We start from the raw sequence: 23,020 nt of genomic DNA, 5'->3' as shown, positions 1-23,020 counted from the left end.
AAGTATAGAACGAAGGTCACCGACCTTAACCAAGCTTCCTCTAAGCAAAGAGCTACGGAAGCCTCTAAGCGAAAGAGCTACGAAAGCACGCTCCAGGCGTACTTCGACATGCTTCAATTGGATCAAGAAGCGATAACGCAACGCTTAGCAAGTTTGCTTCGTATGAGAAAGACTTACTGGGGATTTTATCCCAGAACATACCGGCGCCGGTTCTGTCACCTCCACCTCAAGCGGTGGTAACACCGTCGGTACACATGGAACGGTCCACAAAATAGACTTTCGCAGAAACGAAGATGAAAATCTTGCGTTCTGGCAGCGAGAAATAGATATCGCTACAGCGATGGCTCAACATCGTGATGACCGCAGTCCCTCGTGATATTGGTACCACGTGGCTCGGAACTACTAAGACGAGAATAGTATTGAAAGGCTCGTCTCCCACGCGGAAATCACGAAGGATGGGGCCAAATTGTTGACATCCAGGCCAGCAAATATTCTACCTACGGGGCAGGCACCGCGATAAGATCCATCGGTTTTGGACTTCCAGTAGTAGAAGTCACTGCTTCCATCGGAATGAGCGATTGACCACGTGCTTGACGTTGACAGTGGTCCTCACGCAATGCAATCATAATTGCATACCTCAGAGTCATTGGACTCTGTCGGAAGACTTCAGCGTTAGTAGGGTCATAAGTGAGTCCCTTCATAGACATAGTGACAATCACAGTCTCTGGCAGTGGTCGCTTGCCATACTGACACGAAGCCCACGAAGCCCACGAAGCTTCTGTACGACTATGTACAGATCGTGGTAGTCGTACAATGTACTGTTGTCTTGACGGCATGAAAATAAAGTTCGACTGTTGTCGAAACGCCACATTCGGCAGAAAAAACATCGATCCCTTGCCCTCTCTAACTCTTGCCATGTGTTAAATTAACCAGGACGATTGACTTTCCATGTCATCGCCCAGTCCTTCGCATGGCCATCCAAATGAGGCATGGCGAAAGCCTATTCGTTTAGGAAACGCTGATACCCAGTAGACGCAAGGCGGTGTACTGAGGCAATTATAATGTGGTAGGAGAATCCCACATGAAAGTTTACCCCCCTTGGAGGATCATTATCCTTCGTTAACGACACTCTTTGAGTCGAAACTTCCTCTGTTAAAACTAAACGGCAACCCGGCTGCATTAGTTGACAGTTCGAAAACTCTGCGGAATTTTTATTACCACCATCAGATGCAACAGTTTGTCGTTAATTGCGAAATGCATGGCAAGATTTTACAACAGCAGTAAGTAGTATCGAGGCTTCAGACCCTTACGAAAAACCTTCGCGCTGGTTTATCGAAATTATGATATCTTCAGAGATTATTTTGGCAATAAGGGAATATTGGTGACGCGGTGAGAGGGAAAACTTCTGGTGCAACTGAGAAGCAGGAGGTATCTCCATATATGATACCACTGTCCGAAATGATCGGTGAATAAAAAGTTTGTTAAGACTGCCTCTATCTGTGAGTCCCATAAAAGTAAGTTCTCGTCAAGAAATAAATGCCTCCTACTATTCAGTGAGAATGAGTAAAACGAATACTATGTTTTTTCAGTGCGTCGAGAGATTACTGCACCATATGATGTAAATTGACGTTTCAAGATTACAGCTAGAATAAATTTGACGTTCTAAACATAAGTTGGAGGCCCCGATGTACACGACTCGATTTGTGGTACCTAAAAAAAGCTCTCACTAATCGCTTCTTTGATGGCTGCGGCGACATTAAGTTGTTTGATTTGTTCAGAATCACGGTATTGCCATATGGCTTCTTACGTTTGTTAGCTGCATTTGCTTCGCCGACGAGGTGTTAGAATTTATAGTAATAAAGCTATGCATCCTCAGCTTTATATTAAAGCATCACAAGCAGTGTAAGAAACGTCTTGATTTATCGGTGACCGGAGATGGTATAGAGACTGGTTGAGCGTCTAAACCGAAATAGTCTTCTTCATATTCCAATAGTACTAGCATACACCAACCATTTGTTGTTGGCTTGGACGAGGATTTGAAAGATATTTGTATCTTCTTTTGACAAAACGAATATTGCAATGAAATCAGATCAATCACTATGGACTACCAGAAACTTCGAGCTTGTCGAAATGGTGCAGCAATTGGTGCCATATAGCTCCTCATCGAGACAGTCATACATACTTTCTCGTATGAACCTTCTCGATACGCGCATAGATAGCTTTACATTAAAAATATGTAACGCTCGAAGCTTTGTATAACCTATCCAAACTCAGTTGCTCAGCAGCCAAGCTGAAATATGCGACACACAAGGGCTATCACCATGTGACGCAGTATCTGGTTCCGACGCCAAGTCAGTTTCATGACCTAACCCGTCTTGTCTATATGATGAAAATGAATCAGAGCTTATAGGCTAGATTCAGCGTGGTACATAATGAAGCCAATCTATGCGACCGGAGAATTTTCTGTAGCAACACACGATGCCACTGCTTGTTTTTTCAGATCCATGTGTAACGGCGACAATATATTCGCTTTCAAGCCCTTTCAAAGCCATATGTACTGATTTGGACTCAAGCTCGACATTTGCCTTCCGATGCCTTTGCTATCGCATCGGGTGCAACCTTACACCGCTCGTCATCTCACGACACAGTCACCGCTTGAATACAAAGTACGCCATGTACGCTGTGTCAATATCCTAGAAATAACTTCCTCCCACGTTAACTCACTCCATTCGGTATGATGTTGTGATTACTGTGACCGCATTTAGCTTGAATGGCTTTACGTTATAAATAAACTCCATTTCTCTCTGCTTGATTGTACAGCTTTTATCAGATGAAATGTCGCAGGCAACTTGCCTTCTCCAGTTGATTATAAGAGGCTGCTTGTATAATAAAATGGCCATGAATCACCTCGCCAATCAAATAATCCTTGTATACATTTCTCTTGGCTGTAGACTCTAATATGTGATGAAAAAAGCACTCTTGGTGTGGTTTACGCTTGTTCGCTGCAGCGGTATCAATGCAACGGCAAAAAATGATCTTGTCGTCAAAAAAAAAATCAACTTTATATCGAAGTCATACCTGCGACCCAAAGTCTGGCATGTTGTACAGCATAAAACCTAAAAGGTCTCCTATGTCTGGCCACAGCCTCGAAAACATAATCCATTTAAAGAACTGCTAACTGCGACAACGGCATTGTGACGGCCTCTCGTCTTTTACTGTGTGATTAATATGCTAGCCGACGTCTTCGTGAAACCTCTTTTCGCCTGCAAATAGAAGCGATTCTCCGCTCGTTACGGGTGATTTTACACTCGTTAAGGGCACTTTTTTGCTAGATAAATCAATTGTACCAAAACGTATGTTGGCTGTCTTCGTCGATAGTGCAAAAGAAATATCGTTATCAATGCGCGCCGACTCGAGAGGTCTAGACCAGGTATCCTTTTCATTGGAGCGCATATTAATTGACTGCATTGGTCTGTTTGGATCGGAATATGGCAGTAAAAGAACGGCAGACACACCGACTTCTCAGGTCTTGAACACAATTTCAACTAATTTTTACCTGTACGTGGATTGGTGAGGATAGTGTATTCAAAACCTTAAGGCGCAAAAGCAGTAAGCGCTCGCCAGAAGTTTTATCAGCCACGAGAATGGCAAGCGATCTCCGGGAAATTCTCGACGAGACATCGACAGAAATATCATTTAATTCTACCGAGCTCCATCAGGGTAAAATTTATGATCCGCCATTACTCATTTTGCAGTACTTACCCCCTGACATTCCTGCAGCACACTGTACTTCACATTTATTTCATGACAGGGCGTATAACAGTCACTGCTCCAAGCACAACCGCTGCGCCTAGAGCTTTACCTCACAATCTACATTTTACCGCGCCTGCACTTCTGAGTGTACTGGTATTGGACTTCCTCTCCTGTGCACCGAGTTAGATCGCTCAACAACTCTCCAACAGAAGCGCGGTCTTCGCGACCAACGCGCTCGAATGCCGAGGTGTTCTCCGATGACTGCAATCCATGCGACATTTCGCATTCCGACCAAGCAGACGATAATGGGCCTACCCAATTGTCGGAGAGGAAACGCTCATTGCGCTCAGCCTCATCGCTGCACTATTCATAAGCTTTGTGTCTTTTTCCATCGGTCGGAAATGTACCGTGAAACCCACGATGATGTTCAGCACTTCACAAACGAGCTGGACCAGGTTCAGGAATACTGGCTTGCTTTACAGCAAACGCAAAGGTCACAGCGGCGCTTGCTTACATCACATTGCGATTACGATTAGAGACAGTCAAAAAGTTGCTTGTCGCGCTGCGAAGATCTCAGACGTTTATTTATGTTGATCTGTCGCTCGCTTCCACGGCAAATGATGCCCATGAAACTTGATCCGCGAGTGTTTTCGTACCCCCACAGGTTCTCATTCCACTTGAGTACTGTCAGAGCTTGTAGCAGCAGCGTAATGTGCATGAGGGGAGCAGCTTAAAAAATAGATGGTAGTGAGAATACATTTGAGTATTATACTCAGCTCCCGCGTCGAGTCAGGAAGCTTCGCCACCTCACAGTTCTTAAGACCAAAATTGCCAGCCCAAGCGAAATACTGAGTCGTCGCATGTTCAACTTTGCAACTTATAACGACACGGACATCTAGGCGACAAGCCCTCACCTCAAGTTCCGACTTTCACACAGCCGATCGTCTTCATAAGACAGCTGTGATAGTTACCGACTATGGGCATGACCACCGCAAGGTTGACCGCCGACCGCCCCCCACTAGTAGGTAGCGCGCTAGTGACGGGCGACTTTACCTCTTTTCAGAAATACGATGACGGCCGAGGGTGCGCCAGGTCGTAAATAGCCACGATACCCTGGCAAACTTGCCAAGGTGTATTTCGAGTCTTAGACTGAGTATAGCCTATCAACCTAACCAGGCACTGGTTACAGCCCTAGTACCACCTAACACTCCTCGTGAAAGTAGGCCACCCCTTGCTTCTCGAGAATTAACGGGGGGTCGACCATCCCGAAGCATTCACTTGTAAGCACTCTAGCTTGTGTTGACACGTTGAGTCTTGGCAAGCTTCCTAGGCTGAAATAAGCTACATCTCGTTTTTGCTCTCTGGAATTCGCCATCACACTGCCTTTTAAAAGCACCGGTGGTTCAGACTGCTTTGGGGCAGAGTGCAGATTAGCTACAAAGGGTTCTGGAGAGGTTTCTTCGTTTGCAACATATGTGATCACGTCTGACTGGATTGAAAGAACGGAATCGAGATATGGCTTCAGTAAGCCCACATAGAGCACTGGGTGTGCTAGCTTTCTGGATAAAACTTATACAGAGTAACTCAATCCTTTCTTAGCTACAACAATAAGGAATTCGTTGTAGCGCGTTCGCAACTTATTCTACAAATCGCAGACACTACGTGTGTAAATAGGTCACTTTTTTAAATAATTTATTGCTTGCGACATTTTCGTGTATATTCCGCCTGCCAGTGGCATTTCCGTGTAAATTTTACTTACCTTGGCTTTCAGCCATCGATTGTGCAACTTGCACACGACGCTCAATTTTAGTGAGATTAGTCACTACTTTTACTAAGACTTGAAGATGAGCTTACATCACCAAGTCAAATTTGACCGCCATTCCTTTACCCACTAAGATATAGCCACCTTTTGGCAGTGTCAAGCGCACCTTGGTCAATGGTTTTAATAGGTAAGTGGGAGTAGTTTGCTCCAGCACCGCGGCCCTTCGCGTAAGCTATCATTTACTACGCAATTACTGTGCTCCATCTTTGGTCTGTTTGGGGACTGCTAGATGTTGACGTATCCAATCAGGTGTCAAGCACCCTAAATAATGCTTGCAGTAACATAGCTGTAAAGCACTAATCTCTACCCAGTACGATGGCTGCGGCAATAAATGTTGGCAAGATATCTTGTCGAGCAACATTTTGTTATAGCCAAAAGCAACGAGACGAGCCGCTCTGCAGATATTTCGGAACAGCAAAATCTCAAGTGTTACCATACGCGTCTTTTGGAATCCAAAATTGAAGTCAATACGTTAGGTTGCCAGCACTTATGTCGACACTTTTCGTAAGTTTCAATGTGCGTCTGATGAAAACAGTGGCTAGCCTACAGTTTTTGACGTAGGTTGTAGACAGACCGGCCAAAAATGCCACCGCATGCGGCGAGGGTCGAACCCACCTACAAGTATCATTCGTGCATACATATGCGCTTTCCCTATCATATATGTTGGACTGCGACAACATAGCATCTCCTAAGTAGTTTGTCCTTTTCTTCCGAAGTTATCGCACATTAGGGTATCATGTACCTCGAACGGTTCACTACACTTGACGTCCTCATTGTGATGCATCACTACGCGCTGAGTTTTTTGTGAGGGTGAGTGATGTAATACAGAAAGCGTTCAAATGAAGCTCGGCAGCGCAGGAATGTGACTGAGTTCAGGTTTGAAACTCTTTGCTCGACAAATCTTTCAACAGCGCAGCAGGTGTTGCGTCTGACCCTCAGCTGGCGACGTCACTATTGTGGCATGTGCCAATTCATCGTTGGGGCGAACAATCCGCCTCCATACGAAGCCGACGCGGCTTGGACCTTACCTTCACGGTATATCCGGCAATAAAAAATATTTATCTTGTCTATCTTGGTGAAAGACTCAGTGAAGATGCTGCCTAGTGCAACGGCACATGATCTATTCAGATCACAAACGGCATCGACCCGAGCATGTATTCCGTGAACTTGACGAGGTCATTCAACTATTGCAAGGAGCTCATTGCTATGAGCTGGCGAGAGGACAGACGCGTTTACCCGCGTTGTATCCATTGGTAGCAAACACAACACATTGTGATGGCTGAAGCGTTGCAGACAATGTGTAACGGCTGGTCTGGATGTGAAGAGCAAACGAAGCACTTAAAGTCTGCCTCTACCGCCGCAACTAATCTCAATATACATTCCGATTAAGAAGATTGGTTAGGGGTCGTGATATTTCGGCATAGTTTGCAAGGTAATAGCTAGGTGTTTTGTCGAGGCCAGGTTACTTTCTCAAGCTCTTTGGGGCAGAGGTGATGACCAAGCTACACTGACTTTTACCTTTGCAGAATCTGCTTGACGACTTTGTACTCAAAGAACAAAATTGAAAAGGCGATTCTGTCGGCGCCAAAGACACACTTATCTTCAATGGCAAATAAAGAGTTTATGCGCATACACCCAGGCACTAATTTAATTTATGTAATGTGTTTCAACAACCGCATTCCCATGCTCTGAACAACTATGGACGGATAACGCCGAATTAAAACCTTTTCCATAGCTTAAACCGCTAGCCACCAGCCGATCAAAGCTGCTGGTGCATCAAATCTTCCCTTAGGCATAGCCATACACTCTCAGAGCATCCCACTCAAAGTAGTTACCGCAGTGAGAGAAAGATCGCTGTCTTTCATGAGCAGTCGATAATATTCACCAACGTTGTTTGGATTGCAAAACACAGTGTCGTTGATCATACTTTTCTGCAGAACATTCTCTTCATAAAGATAGCGCTTGCACAAAAATCGTAGTTATATATAGATTATTATGCACAACACGCCTCTCGTTGTTAGCTTTTCTAATACAGAAAGTCTGCACCGATTGTGAAGACTCACTTTCCCACCAAATTCGCTTTTTGATTTGCATATCAATGACGCCAAAATATTTCCTTGCTTTTACGTGTGTGATACGTGTGGCGGATTTCTCGTCACTACGTCGTGAGATTCTACAAAAGCTAGAAGTAATCTGCTGGATTCTTGCAAATAACTGTCAGTGTCTCTTATGATAGAATCACCATAAAATATTACGAGTATTGCATCTTCTCCGATATCGAAGGTACCATTTCGGTGTCCACCGTCTTGCCAGGGGATATTTCCACCAGCTTCATGAGAGCCTTGAGCGGCAACGAAATGCTTTACGACCCTTAGGACAATATCCACGAGTGAAACCGTTTCTTGCCAATCTTCCGTGGGGCTTCACTAGACGCGTCACATGGTATTGCCGACTCGGCAGAAACATCACATAATGACAAAGAGAAATCATTTTTTTAGGTACTGATCCTTTTTTTTAAGAAGTTACAGTCAGTTTATTTCAAACGGCCCTGGCACAGGTGACAACAACCAGCCCCTGTTTTATATTGTTTACACTGTGGAGACCACGACATACATATGTGCTTTCGGTCTCAACAAAGATTAACTTTGGCGACCGCAGTATACAATTGATCTTTCTCGTCTCATTTCACGCTCTGATTGAAAATCTAAGCAATAAAGTTGTTTTAGTTTTGGACAACGCCATGTCCTACACGAAAACTACCCCAGCATTGCGCCCGTGTCGAAAGTTTCTCTTGCAGAATGGTCGCATCAGTCGTCAAGGTTCCACAAGGAAGAAAGTGCGTGATATCTAATTTTTCAGCCTTTCGTCTACTAATGGCTCATGGTGTTTGAGCCTCTCCATATCAGTTATGAGATAGCATACTAATCTAGGTCCAAGAGCGGACAACATTCCACGCTGTCGAGGTTCACAAACTTTACCTGAATGCTAAGGATAGCTTGTTTATAAGTGTTTTCGTCACAAGACAAACTGAAATCGTACCCTTAATTGCCATCTCCAATGCTTCCTCGAGCAGTCTGCTCTATTTGACAGGCCGAGCGATGTCTCTTGACGTCGATACCAACAACAAGCATTCCTGAGCTTGAGGCCCACCATTCTTAGACGGAAGAGAGTCCTATTGACGGAATACGACCGCCATGTGATACAATTAAGCCCACTTCTTCCCAGTAAACCGCCACGCGCCTACTGAAACTTGATATTTTTGAGCGAGAGGTCCGACGTTCCACTGAACCAAGATCGAAGACGGTACACAAGGATCAGGTACTTTAAACGTGGGTACCATTGGGCTGCTCAGTAATTTGAGATAGAGCTACTCCCAATCGTTTTTGATCGCCAATCGATAGATAACTCATAATTCTCAAGTCATGGTACACCTAAATCTGGTCATACCTTTTGTCCATATCGAGGACTTTAAACACTTTGTTCGAGTTGAAGACTTCATACATCTGTTGAAGATCAATCATAGTTTCCTCCGCGGTGGCCACCGCACCAGTCGTCAACTTCACTCAGATAAATACGTTGCTTATATCTAGTGCACCCGAAAGGTTTTCAGCAAAAACTTTGCTTCCGCGCGTAGTTACGCGACGCGCCGGAGTCAATCAAGACTCTAAACGGACCGCTGTGGCCACGATAACAAATGCACAGAATTTGGGTGTTGCGCTGCCCCAAGGAGTATACGAGAGAGTCTCCAAAGTCGCTACTCATGTAGCTTGCTCTACCATCTCACGAGCCACACGAACATGAAATTAGTTCTATACCAAGTATACACGTGTGTTCACATTTGATGATATAGCTGTCTTCATGACCTGACGTACTGCTAACGGCTCACGACCTCTTCTTTACGAAGCCTTACAATCTTTATGAGTACCACCACATCGACATCTATATATTTTCACAATTACACAGAGGTGCGATGTGAACTTCGTAATATGCTTTGCGTAAATGCACCAAAAATGTAGAATAGACAATAGTAGAGTACTAATTTGATATCGCACTGCCTGACTCTCGACATTTTTTCCTTCAAAATGTAAGCTGGCACAAAACTCCAAACAAATGTTTTGCGATAGGCCTCCATCACAAGAAAAAAACTTGTTTTTTTGCGCAAAATGTAACCTTGAGCTAAATCGCGTGTTGGTTTGGGTTGAGTCGAGGGGCATTTCCGTATTAATACTAGCAAGTTTTCGACCTGTTGCAGACATGCTTTGATGCGCATCAATACATAGTTTGTGGAGTGAGCGCGACATGACACCTCGATTGTAGTATCTCGTCCATCTCCTCAAAAAAATTTGTTCCGCCCACCAGAACATTGCACCCCAAATTTCAATTTTTAAGGCTCTGTGTGTGAAACTACTTGTAGCCGATAGCAGAGGATAATAAATGACCGACCAATGCTTCGTCAGAAATATTCGTGATGTTAGTTTTCATATAAAACTAGCGATCGTTGTGGCTCACGAAAAATGTCTTTAAATATTGATTGCGTGGAGCCAAGCGAGGAAGCAATCAATGAAAGGTCAAAGACAAAGTGAAATATTAAAGGTTGTAGTTATGCTAAAATTTCCTACCATATACATTCTACTGGATTTATTACAAGTTGATGTATGCCCTCTCTGTCACATCACTGGATACAAATACAGGACACATGTCTGGCGTTGGCTTACAATTCTTGAAGCTCAACACTGCTGTCGAGACGTCATCTTGCTAACAGTATTGAAGTATTATAATGAAATATCATGACAAGTATTGGTAAAAATGAGGTGATTGATATTCCGAAGAAGAGAGATCCGTGGAGTGAAGCCTCATGCTGTGCAGTACACAGGGATTTATTGTTATGGTTATTATCTATACAATTATTTTTAGTCTTAGTACTCTTAAAACCATTATTCGAAGTACCAACTGTTGTCGCCGATAAGCTGCCCATTTAACTTAGCTGACCCTCCATTTCGGACATTTTATACAATATGAAGTACAACGCTGAGGAGACTTCGTCAATTCGCTACCTATTCCTCACTATACGAAGTAGGTAAACGATAACACTTTATGCCATTTGTAGTGTCTGAGCTTGTAGTCAAGTCGGTATCAGTGGTGTACAGAAGTGAAGTTAGATTCGTATATTGACGCTGGTTAGGAGCTGGAAGACAGACTTCCACACCTTCTCGTGCCATATCTGACAGTCACTTTTATTTATTTATCCACCAGATGAACCACGATGCTAATCTACTAATATATAAAATGGGGGTGTAACGTAATATTAATAGCCGATACAAATATGCTACCTTATCGACGATTACGGCAATTACAGCATGAAACCCTATCCTCTATACATTTATCATTGCAAACTCATAGTCACAGCACAGCAACCCTGTTGCACCAAATGTATAGAAATATGAATGAGTTCTTGTAGCTCTCTGTCCTTCATTTTTTAATCTGCCGGTTTACATTTACTAACCTTCCAGCAAGATCTTTGTTTTATTCGTCAAATCATATTAACCCCCGCCATGTTCCGCCGTGCTGTCCTCGTTGCTACCCGCGCATCTGCTGCCTCCACGACACGCAGCTTCGCCACTTCTCGGCTGCGTACATCCATTAAAAATAAGCAGCCGAGCGCCATCGTGCTTGCCGCCGCTGGTGTCGCGGCCGTGAGTGGCTTGGCTCTCACCGACATGGTGAATGCGCGTGAAAAGACTGTGGACCTAAACGCCATTAAAAAAGAAATTATCGACATCTTTGATGACGACAACTCCATGGGTCCTACTTTAGTGCGTCTCGCGTGGCACTCGAGTGGCACGTACTCGGCCAAAGATAACAGCGGAGGATCTACGGGAGGGACTATTCGTTTTGAACCGGAGATAAATCATGGTGGTAATGCAGGTCTGCATCTCGCTATTCGGGCTTTGGAAAAGGTAAAAAAAAACCATCCTGAGATCACGTACGCCGACTTGTATATTCTAGCAGGCGTGACCATGATTGAAGAGATGGGAGGTCCAGAGATCCCGTTTCGCGTTGGCCGACCTGATGCTAATAGTGGCAACGAGCCTACTCAGACGCCCGATGACCGACTTCCTAACGCTGATATGGGAAGCAAGGAAAAAACTGCGCAGCACGTACGCGACGTGTTCTATCGCATGGGTTTTGATGACCGCGATATTGTGGCGCTTGTGGGTGCGCATGCCATTGGACGCTGTTACCCCTCGCGCAGTGGCTACAGCGGCCCATGGACCAATGCCGAGTGGACGTTCTCGAACATGTATTTCCGTGAGTTACTCGAGAATAAGTGGACCGTAAAAAAGTGGAATGGTCCCATGCAGTATGAGGATCCAACTGGTAACCTCATGATGCTACCGAGTGACATGGTGCTGATTGAGGACCCAAACTTTAAAAAGTACGTCGAACTATATGCAAAAAACGAGGATTTGTGGTTTAAGGACTTTTCAAAAGCTTTTGTTAAGCTCACGGAAAACGGCGTCAAGTTTCCTCAAACTTCGGGATGGCGTCGATTTTTTGGTGGCAATTAAACACAACTGAGAGGTACAAGCTTCAAATTTGTACGCTTCTGATTATTCTTGTGCAAAGGAGTAAGCTCGAGCTGAATAAAGTACTTTACGTGAATATGTGTCGCAATCTTCTTTTAGATCTGTAAAAGCTAGTACCCTGCTATTATTGGCATAGTTAGTGCACGTAATTAACAGTAGCAAACATGAGCTATGTCGATGCTCGACGGTGTGACGGGACTCTGCAATATGAGAAAACTTACCCTTGGGAGGATGAACGTGGATCTGCAACCGACCGTACAGTGGAAACTAATGCAAAGGCTCAGCGCGTGTACGCGATGCAACAGCAATTGATACCGACGCTTAAACTTGAACGTCCGCAGAATACTGCAGCGAATGAGCATCTTAAGGATGTGGGTCGGAGAGTGTTGATACTTCGTGAAACCACAAAGAGGGCACAGGAATATTTAGATCCCGAGAAGTATCCAAAGCTTTCAATGCCAAGTCAGTCGACTGAATTAGACTCAAATAAAGTTATAGAAGTGGAAGAAGACTTCAAAGAGACAGAAATGCGAATCGTACGTTGAAAATGGTAACATGTGCTAATAGTAAACTCAAGTCTCGTGGCGTTATCTAGACTACTATATTAATGGACCAGGATTGGGATACACGTGCGTGGAACTCGACCAAGATACAGACTGCAATCGAGACTTTATATGCACAAATCGAACATTCTGACGATGATTTTCGACGCGAGCTTGCCATTTCTATGCTTTTAAGGTTACTGAAAACTCATGAAGGTGGGTACGTTCATGCTCGTTGAATGAAGTATAAGCGATAACTTTGATGTGCTTCATTTAAGACGCAAAGAATCATGTTGAAATCTCGTTACCAGGTTTGGCAAGCAAAGCTTTTCGCACGTTTACAAAAGGCACGAATAATATCAAAATCTTTCGTATGATTCAGCTAGTTGCTGTGCTCGCCGAATGGTTTGCTCATGTTCTGTCAAATGAAAACGTGGTGAGCAAAATCATAGCTTCTTTACTGCGTGAAACCGAGGTCTGCGCTCAAATTTTACAGCATCACTGGCGTGGCAGGTTGTTCAGGCGCGCAATGGATCGGCAGAATTACGATCTAATCGTTCAAAGTCGCTTTCACTCGATGCACATGATAAAACTGGTCGAATTACGTCATAAGCTTAAGCTTTTTCGAGAAGGTATTGGGCCTGAAGAAATCCCTGGTGTTGTACACGCGTATATCACCATTCTGTATCATTTAGTAAAGCTGAGGCGTCAAGCTGACTTAAAGCCTGAAAGGATCCGTCGGATGGTGCTGTTAGATCAGAGACAAATTCTCAGCTCAGGCTTGCTCGTATACCTGGCCGCGTTGATTACTCGACGCCAGAATCGTGAGACCATTGAATTGGTGAAAGGAATTTTTGCGAGTATTCTCGAAGGCCATAGAAATGAACACATTGTAAATATTCTCCAATGCAATATTGTGCAGAGAGTGCAAGTGGACCTGACGCGCACGTTGCAAACATGTAGTGATTGTAATTTTGCTGTCACTTCAATTCAGAGTTCGCTTAATTTGCTACATGCTATAGCCTCCCAAGCTCATGTGGCGACAGAACAATGGGATCCGCTACTCAGTTCCTACAGTGCATGTTCAAGTCTTCTTGTAAAAGAAAATTCAACTGTAAACAGTCACAATTTCCTGCCGAGCCAAGAAGAGCGGATTATTCTGATGCGAAAGCTGAAATCAGCAGCTTGTCAATTTCTGCTCATTGCTGCAGTTTTTGATACGTTGGTCAAGGTCCTTACTTGCTGTCGAGACGAAGAACATGCCCTTCGAGCCCAGGCACTGGACACTCTGTGTCTGCTGACACGGTCCATGGGCTTTTCACAGTTGCTTGACGCATTGACGCGAGCTGGAGGTCGACAACTTGAAGTAGTACTGCAGTGTTTGAAAGATCCTAATGTAGTGGTGGCACAAGCTACAGCGAATTTGTTTTACGAGCTAACGAGCCATGCAGATGTCCGACACGGGTTTACGATTGCAGGTGCTGTGCAGTGTCTCATCCAATGGTGTCAACCCACTTTCGAAGCATGTGAGTCTCGTATGGCCTATATAATGGGACTTATCGGGTGCACATTATTAGCTCGGCAAACAAAACCAACCACAGCACTGGCAACCTTAAGCACCTTTGAAGAACGGATCGACGCACTTTATAATCTTCTACTGGACCTAGCCATGCAAGATAAGACCTCCATGAAAAGGTCTGCATCCTTTCTATTATCCGTTAATGTGTTGCTGATAATGTTAAAATTCATCACTCAAGTGTCACCAAGTTGTTTGGGGTCATCGATACAAAATTCTCGTCAGCGTAACATCAGCTGTATCTTTCTCGGTCGTCTCTTTACAGTAACTCCAGTCGCTCAAGCGTGCTTTAGTGAAGATATCGTCAATTATCTTGCACTTTCGATCCAATGCAATCGCCTGGATAGAGTCGAAGGTTTTGTGGCTCAAAGCTCATCGAACGATTACTTGATCCATGAACTTGGATCGCTAGAAGCATGCAAGGCTTTGAGCCGACTAGCGCGATGTCCGAGCAAGTTGTTAGAAGCACGACTTCAACCGTCTAGCACTTCCTTTCAGGTACCTGAGTTGCCACAAGCTTTGATCTGCGAGGTCATTTTTCGATTGCATGTACTAGAAGACTTGATTGCGTTTATTCGACCTTCAAATGACGCAGGAAGCATTGCACATGTACAATGTCGTAAAGTTGTTGCTGCTGTGGAACTCATGGGATATCTCCGACCGTTGCCATATGGTGAACGAGCTCGTGAAAAGTTTCTCAAGTTTTACGAAACCCATCCGGATGGAAAATACGCCCAGGCTAAACTGGAACAACTCGTTAAGCTGGTTTGTCCAGCCATTTTGCGGATACTACGCGACAGATATGCCGACATTCACCTTGTTAGTGCGTGTTGCGTAGCTCTGAGTCGGTTAGCGTGCACAAACTCAGCATGCCATATGATGCTTATGCAAGGATGTTTGCAGATAGCTTTGATTCACTTACCTGACAATCCCATTTCGATTGGACCACCAGCATCTTCGCCGAAAACGTTTGGACCAAAGTCGGAGGTATCGCATGACAATCACGAACTCCTTGACGTACCAGCTTCACTGTATTCGCTTTTTGGCAAGCTCTGTTCAGTTGCAAAGGGGCGCAGTGGGATCATGCGTGCTCAGGTGTTACCTCATTTGCTCAAGCGATTGCAGATGGAGCACCCGATTTTACAAAAGTGTGACGACGAATGCAAAAGCGAAATTGCGGTCGTCATTTCTCGGCTTGCGGTGGTTAATGCTGTTGAAGGGAGTGCAGGAGAGCTTTTTGTACATTTTCGAGTGTTAGACTTGCTAGCAAAAATACTTCAGCAACATCAAAGTCTTCGACTTACTCTGGACTTTTCATCGAAACAAAACAACGATGATGTGACGAAATGGAGGCTTCTGGTAAATTCTATCGGTGCTATTGCAGCTCTTAGTCAAAATGTTCTTGTCTGTGTTCCCCGCGTGGTGGCACTTGATATCGTCGCTTTGCTGTTTCCATACCTTGCCATTAAGTGCTCACTGAATGTCAACCTTGAGTCACTGCAGTACGACGCAGTGACTATAATTCGATCAATTGCGTCGTATCCCCATGGGCGATTTCATAGCTATCTTTCGAGCGTAAGAGGAACCTATTTTGATGAAAAGTTAGTGGACAAGACCAAGCAACCGTCCGACACTGATGATGAAGTACCATCAACAGTGTTAATGGATAGAATCAAACAGATTGCATTTGATTACAAATTGGAGCTGGAAAACAAAATTATGACGTTGCGGGACAAGACATCGGTCGGGGAACTTGCTCGAGATACCTTGGCTTATATTAATGAGCATCAGCAGCGACTATATGCAGAGCAGCGTCAAGAACATTGTTCCAAATCAAACGTTGCAGATAAATTTAGTGCAGCACTGACGTCGTGCCCAAGTTCGAAATACTACAAGCTTCATGCTTCAATGCCCAGCGTGCCAAAATCTTCAGATGCATATTTGGATGAGGTCAAGACCTGGAAAGCGGCTAGAGGAGCTGGTTCAGCTACTTCTGGCTATTCAATAAATGCACCCTCTGTTTTTGTGCTTGAGAAAGGATGTAAATCACCTGTGAATTCGAACGGAGTGAATATTGCAATGACACGACCACCAGGAAACATGAAATCGTTGCCTTTACCTAGATCTCCCCACAATATTATGACTAGGTCAATGTTAAACACTAAAAAGCGAGACAAGAATTTTGCTCACTGCTTAATGCTAGATCCGCTTTTCAACACGCCATAGAATTTAACGTTGGACAGACTTGCAACAATCTACGGAAGGTTAATCCAGCTACATTATTTCGGCTAACAACTTGCTTAAGTCATTGCACAAACTTTAAGGCCAATCGCAACTTTTGAAAAGAGCTTTCCGTGATCAAGACGATTTGAAACTACAAATACAATCTTTGCCCTTTTAACCTACACGCCATCAACAAGTTTTGTAACCAGCTTCAAAAGTTATACAACAAAGACCGATTCACGAATAAAGCAGAACTGTGCCTGACACAATCGTGTCGCTACCGTCTCATTTACTCAAATAAGTTTTAAGGATTAAAGCCACCGTTTTCATTGGAACCATAGGTGGTCTTCACGGCATTGCGAGCAAAAAGCCGCTGCGAGATATCACCATTGCTTCCAGTTCGACGAATCATTGGGCTCTGGCGATAGACGACTTTACCACGGCGCTTTCGCATGAGGTGCGTCTTTTGAAGCGATGGTGACGCGTACATGGGTGACTTTTCGACTGAATCTGCGCCGCGCTTGCGCTCTTCTTTTTCGGAATGGTATACCAGCAATCCCATGACGAGGACAAATAATGCAAAGCCATCGTAGATAGTGAACGCTTGGCTTGCATATTTTCCTGTAAGTAATGGAATCATGTAAAGGAGATCAGTGAGTGGAAGGCCCACGGCTGACGACACGACAAAGAGCACACTGCTGCCTTCTTTGAAGATGTACAACATGAGCTGGTTGTAAATGGTGTTAAAGACAATGAAGATGAGAAAGACTGTGAAGACCCCCGAGTCACACGGTAGATCCTTGCCATTTAGTTCAACTTCATTTCCAATGAAACACTCATGAGCCTTCCAAACATACGATGGGAAGTCTGTCCAAGGCACGGGAGGATCGCTAAACGCCTTGATTCTCACGGTCCAGATCGTTGCAAAGCCAATAAGGAGCTGATAAAAGCTGATCCAGATATTAGCGTACCAGATATCGAGATCCACGTCCTTAAGTCCGATCTCTTTGTACACATTCGATGCTGCGGCTGGTACTAGAGACACAATATACAGCGTGATCCATCCGGCGCTTGGATCGGGTGCATTTGCGGTGTCTTGCCCAGTCAAGACGGGAATCATGTTGACCATACCACCATATAGGACCAAAATTGAGCCCAAGATATGGCCGCGTTTGAAGCGCGTTTGTAGAAATATGTAAGATAGCACCATATTAAACGGCAAATTGAGCTGATTTAGCACATTGGCCATGTTTCCCCTGAGAATCACGAGAAATTAAATCCAAGTATTTCTCTGGCAAGAAGATAAATAAAACTTTACGTACCCGATGTGAGGCGTGGGAAACGCGCCCAGTAGATTGTAAAGTGTATCGAACAGAGCCATAAGCACGTATTTGTAGTGAGGAAAGTTACGCATATCGGGCGTTATATCATCTGACAAAGCACTAACATCTTACACAAGATAACTTGACAGGGTAGCTCAATCCTTACCAGTATAGTAAATCTTGTAGCTACAAAGTGTATGCATCCACAAGACACCGACGTAAGTACTTCATTCTTAATACCAATACAAATATTTTAACGTACGCCACTACGGGAGCGGATGAGACCAAAAAAGCAATAGGAAGAATCACGTTCGTAAAGTACCAAAGGAACTCTGTGTAGTCATATGTGATTCGTCTATAGAAAAGTGACGTTAAACCAATGCAGAACATGACACTGCTACATTGTAACGTACGTATACAGCACACGGTCGACACAGCGTGCCATAATGAGCAAACACAAGGCCACTGCGAGTTTCGATTCCCACAAAAGCAGCTTTAAGTCCATCGTGACTCCCACGATAATATGACAAAACGTAGAGTTAAATGCTACTTAAGAAATATAGTGATTTGAGCCAATGAGAATCAAGAAATATGTTAAGAGTGAAAAATCTGTCATGGAGAGCCATGGTATGAATCGCATGCAAGAGTTATTAAGTAGTTACTACGGATTACAAGATCAAGAGAGTCGGCAGGAACAGTTGCGTAATATTGACTCTCCTGGATTTGATTCGAACTTATACGTTCAGGTGAGTTAGAATTCTTTTTCACTATGAATCCATTATGTAGCCATTTCTAAACGGCTGTCTGCAGGAACTTCTGAAGACCCGCGGGTTAAAGGACTTGTTATCGACCGACGATCAGCTCATTCGTGAGATTAAAGAACTTGATACCAATATGCAAATGCTTGTGTATGAAAATTACAACAAATTCATTAGTGCCACCGACACGATCCGTAAGATGAAGGTCCGAGCTGTAGCCATGATCGAAGACAATCCTTTTTTTTATAGTTTTTGACGCGATATGAATTTAAAACTACATCAGGACAATGTAGCAAGTATGGAGGCGGAGGTGGGACGCGTCGTCAAGAGTATGGACATTATTACGGCTAAGAGCGAGAGTATCAACGTAGCGTTGGCGCCACATCGCTCTACAGTGGAGAAACTGATAGGAGTGCGAAGATTACTTAAACGTTTCGAGTTTATCTTTGATCTGCCACAGAGATTGAATACGTACGTTGTCATGCACAGGATGTTGGATGCTTATAATGTGGTTGATAAAGAAATATAGTGCTGTAAGGCAGAAGAATTATGCGAACGCTACTAAATACTATCTGCTGGCTCGCCGGATCCTGGATAGATATGAGCATATCTCTTCATTTAAGGTGTAAAAAGCTGAACTCAATCGTACTAATCTTATAGCGGGACTCAATGATATATCATCTGATAGACGATTCAAGTGGAAGCTGAAAAAATTATACAGCAGCTTGTAAGGGTGCTGAAGAAACAAATGGTTGACCCATTGCTTGAGTCTCAGGAGGTCAATGCTGTACATCGCTTCGCATATGGCTCCAAGGCTGACATTTTTATTTGTGATTAGCTTTGCGATACAGTCATACTTCTCCATCAACTCGGTGCGTGCACTGATGAAATTCGCGACCAATTTCTTGAATGGCATCAAGTGTATTTTGAGCGAACGGTTGCTGCTCTGAAGGTAGTGATCGTAAATGACACTATTTTATTTTTCGGCCATAAGTCACATACCCTTGATTTCTCGTGTGTTTTCCTTAGATAGAAGAATCAACTTCCTCTGTTCTTCAATTTCTGCAACAATTTAACGCTGATGTGCTAACGAAAATGAGTCAAGTATTCTCAGTATATCAAGCCCACTTTATGCCCGAGGTAGTCGCTCGCGAAAAACTATCAGCGATGCGAAGGTCTTCAAATGCAGTTCGGGATGATTTATTTCTCAGTTTCGTCAAAGAAATGTTTGCACTGTACTCGAGCAAGTGCGTTCTTCAGTTTCGTCGCCCTTATACAGACTTCGTGAGTTCATGTTGGTCTATTAAATCACACATTTCAGCTTAATTTAATGTCGACTGTTTGTCGAGTATCGTTAGGGAACGAGAGATGAAGTATTTAAAGTAATGGGGGACGATGATCTGCCATCGGAGATCGTCGAAAGTGAGTACTATGTTTTCATGCGCGTAATGAAGCAATTTGTTTCGCAAGTGAACAAAGTAGATCGCGCTATTCCAATGTGTGGACTGGCTGTAAGTGCGACTCAAACTGTCGAAGATTGTGTGGGCTTCCAAATCGAGAGCATCTTTCGTAAATTACGTAAGGATACCGGCGAGGTTTTTGTCACTTATCACAAAGATGTTTGCAGTTTGGGGCGAAGCACACATGACGGTGGAAGGAGTGTCCGTCCACTAGCACAACAGTCCGCAAGAATGTTGACCAATATGATGCAGAAATTTCTTTTTCAAATGAAGCCAATGATGGAAACTGGATTCGTCATTCTTTCCAAATTTAGTCGTCTCTTTTCAAACTTGGTCCAGGTAGGATTTGGACTTTTTCTTACTTTCATAGACCAAGGTCAACTAATGTGCTTGTGAACATGCAGAATCAATTTTACGATTTTTTAAAATGGTTCAATGCAGCAGTGCTACAATATGCGGAGCCAAAGCGCGCTTTCACCCAGGCAAAAGTACCTTTTAAAGGTCGAGCTTACGATAACCTCATTCCGTGGCTAGAGTCTACTCCTCAATTTTTGTTATTTCTGGGTTGCATGTGTCAAGAGCTGTCGGCTGAAGGGATTGGGGAATGCGTACGTAGCCTCATTGAGTGTATGCCGGCACCTTCTTCTCTGCCTTTTAACGAGTCGATGGATAATCATCGAATGAGCCAGCAAGATGTGACGCACATGGTTGAAGTAACTCGTGAGTCATCGAATGAGCTTTTTCTGCACGTTGCAAAGCACTATGGTAATCAATTGTGTCTCCTTGTCTACAATGGTGTGGCTGCTACGTCGTGGGCTGATATGGATGATGAACCAAGGAGTGTACAAGAAATGATGGTCGCAGTCGTTGAAGCTACGTTTCGAATTGGTAAAGAAGTCGCGTTGGCACTTGGTGACACCCAAAGTGTATTCATAAGCAAAAATACCCGCACAACTAGCCGTGACTTTCGAAGACGAGCGAGTGCCTTGCGATCTCGCAACGCAGCAGTCACCAGCGCGCCATCTGGTATGCAGCTCGACGTTGATCGACTTTTCGCTCAGAAAGTTGACATATTTCCCTCCCAGCTTGAGCTTACAACGGATGCTTTTATTCAGACAATGCTCAAGATGTGCGTAAAGGCTTTTAGCGAATATGTGCGGTTGATTGAGGTCTCAAAATTTGGGTTACAGCAAATTCAGGTGAATGCCGAATTCCTGCGTAGTACATTGCTGCACATTGTAGCTATTGGAGAGCCTGAAGAAGAAATGGAGAGTCTTTTGTCGGATCTTTTGTCCACTGCTCGTGGACGTGCGGTTGAAGACATACTGATGGATCAGAGCAATGTCGTGGCCATCGTAAGCACTAAAAGCACCCAAGTTTTGTCATGTCGAGGGTAATGTAAAAGCTGGATAAATTTACATAGGTTATGCACCTCTTTGGCTTTGTGACATGGTGTTAAAGTTTATCTTTATCTTATCAGTTGTGCAAATATTGCGCATAGCTAAATTATGTAGCACAGAAATGAGTTAGAAACATTATCGCTTCAAATACACAAAGGTCTTATTACTAGGAAGTATATGTTCCTTCACGAGTATTTGTCCCCCCCAAACAAATATCGGAACTGGATGTAAGGCGATCAAACTTAATTACCTCAGTGTTGTAGTCGCGTGGGAACTAATCGCATTTATGCTCCATGAAGTGGGCTCGTAGTTCAGGCTTGATACAGTCTTGAAACGGATCATCACAGCTGAAAGCGATATGAGCCGAATCAGTGTCTTTCTGTTGATACTGGAAGTCAATGCAATCAAAGCAGAAAAATTTTATAGTAAAACTGAGGCATGCGTAGCTTAGCAAGGTTAAGATAGCAGCCGACAAATGGATTGGGTTCTTAAAATTGAGTCGGCGCTTCTTTATTGTGATTTCACACGCATCATTAAACTTCTGGAGACCAAGTAAGGTAAAGTGTTCGATCTTGTTCTTTGTAGCTTTGTCGCTCGACTCGTACTTAACTTCTTTGTGCTTGCTCATATCCATGCCAGATCGACCAATAGCACTGTTACTTACCAGCGTCATCATCTCTGTAGCCATTACTTTAGTCTTATCAACATCGCTCTCTCATCGAGCATTTGTTACAGCCTCCATTAGGGGGTGAAAGCCTTGTGAGATCTGGCCTTGACAAAGCAGTAGGTCTTGATTATCTCCATACCACCAGATAAAGTCTTTCCACCAAAGTAGCAACCAATCAACTTGCGAGCTGGATTGCTTTCGCGCCTCAACATATGCTTACGAATGACACTCTCATTCGTACAGTCGATGCAGCGGGGCTGTCGTAGCTCTTTCGTTTAGAGGAAGCTTAGCTAAGGTCGCTGACCTTCGTTCTATACTGAAAACTAGTACGAGAGTAGTGGACATACCTCAAGAGTAACCATCACCTTTACCCAAGGCTAATTAACGCTTCCGTTTATAACGTCAACTGTATTTTTTATTTCATTTTTGGCAAAACCGCCTACATCTAAATCTATAGGTTTTTATCTATATAGCAAGACCTAATTAAATGTATAACTACTTACAGCCAGCCACGTACTGACTTCTTTTTGAGTATAGCCACGCCGTTGTGTGGTCACACCATCTTGCGTAAGCCAAACCATTGTGTGAGATTGTGAACACCTACAATTCACATTCAACTGTTGCCTCGAATGAGATTCGCGTGTTTAAGACACCACAACATCACCAGGACCTTCTTCATGAATTTTCTACTCGATGAGCCCTGTCTCGATGACATGAAAGACGCCCAGCCTCGCTGGTTCCGAGAACGCCCGCAGGCAGAGCTTTTCTTCGTCTCTTGCACGCGGTGCAACTTCGGACAGCGCGTCCGCTCCTTCAAGGGAAGCGCTGCCCAAGCTCTCGGTAACCGAATACCGCGCAGCGCATTGTCAGCAACAGGGTCGCATGGCAAGAACACAGACGCGATGTCTAC

General features: G+C 44.0%; 6 protein-coding genes across 6 annotated transcripts; 4 read left to right on the top strand and 2 right to left on the bottom strand.

Annotated features, from left to right (window-relative positions):
* Window positions 1-3,355: 3,355 nt before the first annotated feature.
* Window positions 3,356-3,700, top strand: PHALS_00107 (uncharacterized protein; the record flags this gene model as incomplete). The annotated part of the gene is made up of 2 exons (XM_024727915.1): window positions 3,356-3,558; window positions 3,637-3,700. The coding sequence occupies 2 exons, from the start codon at window positions 3,356-3,358 to the stop codon at window positions 3,698-3,700; spliced, it is 267 nt and encodes an 88-aa protein (XP_024572143.1).
* Window positions 3,701-9,530: 5,830 nt separating this feature from the next.
* Window positions 9,531-9,845, bottom strand: PHALS_00106 (uncharacterized protein; the record flags this gene model as incomplete). The annotated part of the gene is made up of 1 exon (XM_024727903.1): window positions 9,531-9,845. One exon carries the CDS (start codon window positions 9,843-9,845, stop codon window positions 9,531-9,533), a length of 315 nt encoding a protein of 104 aa, XP_024572142.1.
* Window positions 9,846-11,127: 1,282 nt separating this feature from the next.
* On the top strand, window positions 11,128-12,144 carry PHALS_00105 (cytochrome c peroxidase; the record flags this gene model as incomplete). The annotated part of the gene is made up of 1 exon (XM_024727892.1): window positions 11,128-12,144. The coding sequence occupies one exon, from the start codon at window positions 11,128-11,130 to the stop codon at window positions 12,142-12,144; it is 1,017 nt and encodes a 338-aa protein (XP_024572141.1).
* A 182-nt stretch (window positions 12,145-12,326) lies between these two features.
* PHALS_00104 (Armadillo-type fold) lies at window positions 12,327-16,506 on the top strand (the record flags this gene model as incomplete). Its single annotated transcript, XM_024727881.1, has 4 exons — window positions 12,327-12,698; window positions 12,758-12,920; window positions 12,983-13,336; window positions 13,400-16,506. 4 exons carry the CDS (start codon window positions 12,327-12,329, stop codon window positions 16,504-16,506), a joined length of 3,996 nt encoding a protein of 1,331 aa, XP_024572140.1.
* Window positions 16,507-16,807: 301 nt separating this feature from the next.
* Window positions 16,808-18,330, bottom strand: PHALS_00103 (drug metabolite transporter superfamily; the record flags this gene model as incomplete). Its single annotated transcript, XM_024727870.1, has 5 exons — window positions 16,808-17,759; window positions 17,826-17,934; window positions 17,992-18,011; window positions 18,088-18,180; window positions 18,239-18,330. 5 exons carry the CDS (start codon window positions 18,328-18,330, stop codon window positions 16,808-16,810), a joined length of 1,266 nt encoding a protein of 421 aa, XP_024572139.1.
* Window positions 18,331-18,400: 70 nt separating this feature from the next.
* On the top strand, window positions 18,401-21,440 carry PHALS_00102 (Uncharacterized conserved protein; the record flags this gene model as incomplete). Its single annotated transcript, XM_024727859.1, has 9 exons — window positions 18,401-18,571; window positions 18,636-18,788; window positions 18,867-19,054; window positions 19,113-19,206; window positions 19,272-19,361; window positions 19,422-19,535; window positions 19,613-19,867; window positions 19,942-20,382; window positions 20,448-21,440. 9 exons carry the CDS (start codon window positions 18,401-18,403, stop codon window positions 21,438-21,440), a joined length of 2,499 nt encoding a protein of 832 aa, XP_024572138.1.
* Window positions 21,441-23,020: the final 1,580 nt, after the last annotated feature.

Source organism: Plasmopara halstedii, assembly GCF_900000015.1.
Source record: "Plasmopara halstedii genome assembly, contig: Scaffold_110, whole genome shotgun sequence".
NCBI lineage: Eukaryota > Oomycota > Peronosporomycetes > Peronosporales > Peronosporaceae > Plasmopara > Plasmopara halstedii.
This window is presented reverse-complemented; position numbering and strand designations above follow the sequence as displayed.